At 45.2% G+C, this 8,259-nt stretch overlaps 1 protein-coding gene across 1 annotated transcript in view; it reads left to right on the top strand.

The window, feature by feature from the left end:
• Positions 1–331: 331 nt before the first annotated feature.
• Positions 332–8,259, top strand: part of LOC143289837 (L-proline trans-4-hydroxylase-like) — a 22,286-nt gene continuing 14,358 nt past the window's right edge. Inside the window, exons 1-4 of the mRNA XM_076599018.1 lie at positions 332–476; positions 1,347–1,406; positions 2,123–2,204; positions 8,180–8,259. The exon at positions 8,180–8,259 is cut by the window's right edge and continues 2 nt beyond it. Coding sequence (XP_076455133.1) covers positions 1,394–1,406; positions 2,123–2,204; positions 8,180–8,259 — 175 coding nt within the window. The 5' untranslated portion in view covers positions 332–476; positions 1,347–1,393. The remainder of the gene's footprint in view (positions 477–1,346; positions 1,407–2,122; positions 2,205–8,179) is intronic.

Here is an 8,259-nt window from a genome sequence, read left to right as displayed (position 1 = left end):
GAGGACAGTGAAAGAGGACAGAGAAAGAGGAGAGAGAAAGAGGACAGAGAGAGAGGACGGAGAGAGGACAGAGAAAGAGGACAGACAGAGATGACAGAGAAAGAGGACACAGAGAGAGAAGCACAGAGAGGACAGAGAGAGGACAGAGAAAGAGGACAGAGAGACAGGACAGAGAGACAGGACAGAGAGAGGACAGAGAAAGAGGACACACAGAGAGGACAGTGAGAGCAGGAATGAGTTAAGTATGAATACAGACGGCAGGCAAAGATAGTTGCCCGCTCACTTGGCGAGGGAAATGGGTCAAGGTCGCGGAGGTAAACAAGGCAAGTGGGGCTCGAAGCTGCACACACAACATAAGTACTTGACTGCAGCTTTCTTGCTGGTCTTCTTTCTCTCAACCAGCTGTTGGTGTGTTTGTAGCCAGTGGTTCCCACAGAGGTGCTTTACATCCCAAAACATTCCAGTTTGCTAATAAGGTACGTATTCTTTGAAATGATTCTTGGATATTTTCAGTTTCTGTCTTATTTTTAAAGTGCTATTTTTGGTGTGTGTGTGTTTTTTTTTTTTTTTTTTTTTCAAGTGTGCTTCGCTGATGTGTGAGGAGGGATTGGGGAGGGGGGAGGGACAGGGGGTGGGAGGGGTGGGAGGGGGGTTGGGGGGAGGGGGTGGCGGATACACACGTGTGTCTGGAGACAGCATCAGGTGGTGCCGGTTGTCTTTTCTGATCTTTGGACTCCAGTGGCGAATGAACAAGTCGCCGTGGAAAAGTGGTTAGCGTCACGGACTGGCGACTGGTAAACTGACGTACGTTCGAATCCCATCAAACATCATCATCATACGCATAATGTCTGTCTGTCTGTCTGTCTGTCTGTCTGCCTGCCTGTCTGTCTGTCTGTCTGTCTGTCTGTCTCTCTCTCTCTCTCTCTCTCTCTCTCTCTCTCTCTCTCTCTCTCTCTCTCTCTCTCTCTCTCTCCCTCCGGCTTTGAATGTACGACTTGATCATTTTACTGTATTCTAAGGGGCTGTGGCCTTTATGAATAAACCATCTCAATCTTAATCTCTCTCTCACTCTCCCCCCCCCTCTCTCTCTCTCTCTCTCTCTCTCTCACGCCCTCTGTCTTCGCCCTCTCATGATTTCAGCCTGTATGAATGTGTAGTGATTTTGGTGGGGGAGCTTTTTTTATTTTTTCTTTTTTTTTTATTCTTTTTTTTTCAAATGATACTGGCTGTGGACAGAGGTACAGTTTATGCATGCTATATTTCTATGCGTCTATTCTATATTTTCCATTTACTAAAGATTGCCACTACGTTCGTCTTCATTGTGTGCTCTTCTTGTGTGTTACCAGGAAAGGGGCACTTCAGCTTCAGTGTCAGTGTCTGACTGGCAAACACCATGTCTGTCAAAGGTATGGTTTGTTTGCTTTCGTTTTGTTTTGCTTTGTTTTCGTTCCTTTGTTTGTTTTCAGTAATTCACCTTTTGACTGCAAGGCTACAGACAGATTATTGCCCCCACACTTCACACACACACACACACACACACACACACACACACACACACAGAGGAAACAGAACAAAATCTACTGTGAGAGAGAGAGAGAGAGAGAGAGAGAGTGCGTGTGTATGTATGTGTGTGCGCGCGTCTGTGTGTCTGTGTGTGTGTGTGTGTGTGTGATCAACATGCGTGCTCTGTCAGCCCGTAAAATGCGACACTGTCAAGCACACTGACAAAATAAAATCTATTCCAGTGAATCAGATTTGACTAAAACAGATGAATGACATGGTATAGACACATATCACGTCTTTCACACTTCAGTCAGCTGAAAATGTGTGCATGTGTGTGTGTCAGTGTGTGTGCGTGGGGGGCGAGGAGTGTTCTTGTATGCTTTGTGTATTATAGTGAAGCACTTTGAGAGGCTTGAAAGGGCTACATGAATATTTTCCTGTTATCATCATCATCATCTTTTTTTAACACCACCACCACCACCACCACTATTACCACTGCTATTACTACTTCTTCTATCATTAAATGACACGTACATGCACGAGAACAATGGCAACCCAACACCCATCATCGCGGCCATTCCACTGCTGACTGATAAACTCGTCCCTATTTTGTGTCCAGATTACCCGTTCATCGAGGGGAAGTTCGAGGTCACAGCTCAGATGAGGGAAGACTTTGACCAGAAAGGTTATCTCCTTGTCAGGTCAGCTGGTGTGATTTGCCAGGACTGAGCTTTTCTCGTGCCCCTTTGCCTACCCTTATCTCCCCGTGACCACCCTTCACACGGAGAAGACATAGGTGTCGATAATTATAGCAGGCTGATGTGCTGAAAGCTGATTTGTGTTTATGCCCTTTATTATGTTGTTTTGTTTCTTTCTCCATCTTCTTTGCATCTTCTTCAATTTCTTCGTTGTCTTCATGTCTTCTCCTTCTTCTTTTTCCTTATCCTTTATGTCCTCGTGATCCAGTTTTATACATTAACTACAACAATGCATGTATGTGTGTACGTGCCAATAAAACAAAATTAATGTTAACTTGAATTCGTCAAACAGGTATTACTGTTCAAGCAGGTACGCGTGTAAGCTTAGTTTCAGATTGGAAAGGCCACTTTGATAGAAAAACATATGCACGTACAGACCGATAAAAGAATATATATAAATACACACACACACACACACACACACACACACACACACATATATATATATATATATATATATATATATATATATATATATATATATATATATATATGGGGCGCTGCACTTGGCGACACGTTTTCCCGGGGAGAGCAGTCTGAATTTCATGCAGAAAAATCTGCTTTAGAAAAAACAATATAATACAATACAATAAGCATAAACAATGCAATGAAATGCAATATAGTATAATACAGTACAGTACAATAAGTATTATACAAAGCAGTGTACTGCGATATAGTACAACGCCATGAAATACAATACAATGCACGGCACTACACTACACTACACTACACTTTATACGGTACAGTGCAAGAACGATGATTTTGCCTTCCGAGGACACACCAGCCTGTCCTGCTGGGACGAAGGAACGTTGAGCGGCGCACGCTCAGGTGCAATGTGTGTATGTCACGTATTCACTGGGCGTGTGTGTCTCCGCCTTTGTGATAACAATGCACAGTGAGGCTTACCCTCCCAGACAGGGAACTTGTGGCGATTTTTCTTCTTCAGCATTTAGATATTTGATTCAAATGCAGTCAATTTAGTCACACACACACACACACACACACACACAGAACCTAGCAAAACGTGCATTACTCGTCGCAGATAAACGTAATGGTCACCATCCACACCAAGAACAGACTTTATAGCTGTCGAAAAACGAGCGAGGGGTGGGGTGGGAGTTGCTTCGTGGAGAAGTTAACGGCTTTGCACACAATGTAAGTGAATTCACAACGTAAACAGCCAACCAAGTGCATTGCTTGTCTGAAACTGAAAATTACCAGACGATTAAACATTTGTTTCCGAGGTCAAGTCGTGGCTTCTGGCCTCAACCTGCAGACTTGTACAGGCAAGTCTTCACAGCTGCTTAACTTTCTCCATACGAACGGCGAAAGAGACGACCTTAACAGCGTTTCTTCCCAATTACCATCATCAAAATATTGCAAGCGGAACGCTCTTATACTGAAGAGGTGAATGTTGACCAAGAATATGACAATTCTGACGACGGAAGCTAAAAGTTGGGTCATTCAGACACCCACTAGACATCCGAGGGGTCTGTGTAGTGGAGAAGAGAGGACTGGCCGTACTGAGTGAGTTAAAGCGATGGGAGAAGTGTGTCACTGTTGGTGGTACCTATGTAGATAAAGGCAAATAACAGTGCCAAGTTTCGTTCCTCTCAGCCCATTGGAGGTGGGTGAGGGTGAAATCTTTATTAATGAACGCCCCCTCGCATGTGACGCCTGCCACCATCCCCACTGCAACAGAGCTGACAACACAGAGTCCTTATAATCATGAACACGGAAGAGAAGGGGGTGGGGCTTCCCTACAGGGGCACATGGATCTAAAAACACACATTCAATCATACCGTTACAGAAAAAATGCAAAGAGCAGCACAGGCGCCAAAGAGAGAGAGAGAGAAGAAAAGAAAAGATTAAGCAAGACAACGAACAGTCAGTTCTTTTTACAAACTCATTCATGCGATCAGTTCTTTCAAAACATAATTATTCACACTGAAAACAAGATTTAACCAACGAATGAAACCAAACTGAAATGAAATATCTTATAAATGATATATCAAATTGTACAGGGCCACGAAGTTTAAGTGTGTGACAAATCATACACAGGTACATGAGCACACAATTCAGGTCATCCCGACGTGATTTGCCCACAGTGAGAAACCATGTCCACCGTCGCGGTGTGATTTGTCGCTGTTGACTTGGTTTGTCTCACTGTGACATGTCACATAGTAATGTACATGTCCCCTGCTGCATGGTTTGTCACACTGTGACATGTCACATAGTAATGTACATGTCCCCTGCTGCATGGTTTGTCACACTGTGACATAGGAACTGTACATGTCCCCAGCTGCATGGTTTGTCACACTGTGACATAGTAATGTACATGTCCCCTGCTGCATGGTTTGTCACACTGTGACATGTCACATAGTAACTGTACATGTCCCCTGCTGCATGGTTTGTCACACTGTGACATGTCACATAGTAATGTACGTGTCCCCTGCTGCATGGTTTGTCACACTGTGACATAGTAATGTACATGTCCCCTGCTGCATGGTTTGTCACACTGTGACATAGTAATGTACATGTCCCCTGCTGCATGGTTTGTCACACTGTGACATAGTAATGTACATGTCCCCTGCTGCATGGTTTGTCACACTGTGACATGTCACATAGTAACTGTACATGTCCCCAGCTGCATGGTTTGTCACACTGTGACATAGGAACTGTACATGTCCCCAGCTGCATGGTTTGTCACACTGTGACATGTCACATAGGAACTGTACATGTCCCCTGTTGCATGGTTTGTCACACTGTGACATAGGAACTGTACATGTCCCCTGCTGCATGGTTTGTCACACTGTGACATGTCACATAGTAACTGTACATGTCCCCAGCTGCATGGTTTGTCACACTGTGACATGTCACATAGTAACTGTACATGTCCCCTGCTGCATGGTTTGTCACACTGTGACATAGTAACTGTACGTGTCCCCAGCTGCATGGTTTGTCACACTGTGACATAGTAACTGTACATGTCCCCAGCTGCATGGTTTGTCACACTGTGACATAGTAACTGTACATGTCCCCAGCTGCATGGTTTGTCACACTGTGACATAGTAACTGTACATGTCCCCAGCTGCATGGTTTGTCACACTGTGACATAGTAACTGTACATGTCCCCAGCTGCATGGTTTGTCACACTGTGACATAGTAACTGTACATGTCCCCTGCTGCATGGTTTGTCACACTGTGACATAGTAACTGTACATGTCCCCAGCTGCATGGTTTGTCACACTGTGACATAGTAACTGTACATGTCCCCAGCTGCATGGTTTGTCACACTGTGACATGTCACATAGTAACTGTACATGTCCCCAGCTGCATGGTTTGTCACACTGTGACATAGTAACTGTACATGTCCCCAGCTGCATGGTTTGTCACACTGTGACATAGTAACTGTACATGTCCCCAGCTGCATGGTTTGTCACACTGTGACATAGTAACTGTACATGTCCCCTGTTGCATGGTTTGTCACACTGTGACATGTCACATAGTAACTGTACATGTCCCCAGCTGCATGGTTTGTCACACTGTGACATGTCACATAGTAACTGTACATGTCCCCAGCTGCATGGTTTGTCACACTGTGACATAGTAACTGTACATGTCCCCAGCTGCATGGTTTGTCACACTGTGACATAGTAACTGTACATGTCCCCTGTTGCATGGTTTGTCACACTGTGACATGTCACATAGTAACTGTACATGTCCCCAGCTGCATGGTTTGTCACACTGTGACATGTCACATAGTAACTGTACATGTCCCCAGCTGCATGGTTTGTCACACTGTGACATAGTAACTGTACATGTCCCCAGCTGCATGGTTTGTCACACTGTGACATAGTAACTGTACATGTCCCCAGCTGCATGGTTTGTCACACTGTGACATAGTAACTGTACATGTCCCCAGCTGCATGGTATGTCACACTGTGACATAGTAACTGTACATGTCCCCAGCTGCATGGTTTGTCACACTGTGACATAGGAAGTGTACATGTCCCCAGCTGCATGGTTTGTCACACTGTGACATAGGAAGTGTACATGTCCCCTGCTGCATGGTTTGTCACACTGTGACATAGGAAGTGTACATGTCCCCAGCTGCATGGTTTGTCACACTGTGACATAGGAAGTGTACATGTCCCCTGTTGCATGGTTTGTCACACTGTGACATAGTAACTGTACATGTCCCCAGCTGCATGGTATGTCACACTGTGACATAGTAACTGTACATGTCCCCAGCTGCATGGTTTGTCACACTGTGACATAGGAAGTGTACATGTCCCCTGCTGCATGGTTTGTCACACTGTGACATAGTAACTGTACATGTCCCCTGCTGCATGGTTTGTCACACTGTGACATAGGAAGTGTACATGTCCCCAGCTGCATGGTTTGTCACACTGTGACATAGTAACTGTACATGTCCCCAGCTGCATGGTTTGTCACACTGTGACATAGTAACTGTACATGTCCCCTGCTGCATGGTTTGTCACACTGTGACATAGTAACTGTACATGTCCCCAGCTGCATGGTTTGTCACACTGTGACATAGTCACTGTACATGTCCCCAGCTGCATGGTTTGTCACACTGTGACATAGTAACTGTACATGTCCCCAGCTGCATGGTTTGTCACACTGTGACATAGGAAGTGTACATGTCCCCTGCTGCATGGTTTATCTCACTCACTGTGTGAACGTGCTGTCAGCTGTAGTCTGTGACGTCGGGGTGGGCAAGCTCATCGCTATTCTACACATGTATGTGTGCGTGCGTGCGTGTGTGTGTGTGCGCGCGCGTGTGTGTGTGTGTTTATTTGGTGCAAGATTAAGCTTTTTGCATAAAGTTTGTCCTTTAAATGTTAAGAGTTCTCTCTTTCTGTTGCTCCCTGTCTCGCTGTCTGCTTATGAAATAACTGAAACAATGAATGTTTCGTTTACTCTGTTTGGAACTCTCTCTCTCTCTCTCTCTCTCTCTCTCTCTCTCTTAACGTTTGGTTCCAATACATTGCTCTCTTTCACAACCTGCTGGTATGTAAGGAAGCGGAATGCAAACCAATCTTCAGTTCCTCTTCTTCTTCTTCTACCAAAACTGAGTCAAAATGTAAGGATACACACATTCATTTTATCACAGGTCCAATGACAGTTTGCTTGTTTCCATCAATAGTAAAACTGGGACGGCAATGACGATGATGTTCTACGACAATGAAGAAGAAGAAGGGGGGGAGGGAACGAACGAGAGAGAGAGAGAGAGAGAGAGAGAGCACTCAGTTGAAGACAAAGGGAGGGGAGATAGACAGATAGTAAAGTAGAGAGAGAGAGGGAGAGAGATGAACTGAACTGAATTGAACAAACTATTGACAGAGACAGAAGAAGACAGACATAGCTCGATGAGCTTGCCTACCCTCACGTTACTGACTACAGCTGACTGCACGTTCACACAGCTATGTCACATGCCCACAAGGTTTTGTCAGAGATACAAAACAATCACGTCAACTGTGACAAAGCATCACGTGAAGGTCGTCACGATTTGTCACTGTGACAAATCATGTCGGTGTGACAAATCATGACGCAACAAACAGCAGCACACTGAGCAGCACGGCTGTGTCTGGCTGTGTGAGGAGGGAGGAGGGAGAGGGGCAGAACCAGCAGGGACACAGCCACAGTCCACAGCCACCAGAGCTCATGGCGTTCACGATACAAGTATAAAACACACACACCTGCATCCCAACTTCGACATGCCATTCACAAACTTAAGCCAGTGTGCACACATTAAACACACTTTGCGCGCGCACACCCACTCACGCAGACACACACGCACGCACCCACGCACGCACACACACACTCAAGTCGGTCAGTCACTCGCTCATCAGTTATTTGCTCAATCAGTGTCCTTGTTTTGCGTGTAACAGAAACCTTCTGAGCAAGGAAGAAGTCGACAAAATCCGAGGACACCTGGAGAGGAGTGATGTCATCAAACAATACGCTTTTG

Source organism: Babylonia areolata, chromosome 14 (assembly GCF_041734735.1).
Source record: "Babylonia areolata isolate BAREFJ2019XMU chromosome 14, ASM4173473v1, whole genome shotgun sequence".
Taxonomy (NCBI): Eukaryota; Metazoa; Mollusca; class Gastropoda; order Neogastropoda; family Buccinidae; genus Babylonia; species Babylonia areolata.
The sequence above is the reverse complement of the archived record's forward strand: the minus strand, read 5'-3'. Positions and strand labels throughout refer to the sequence as shown.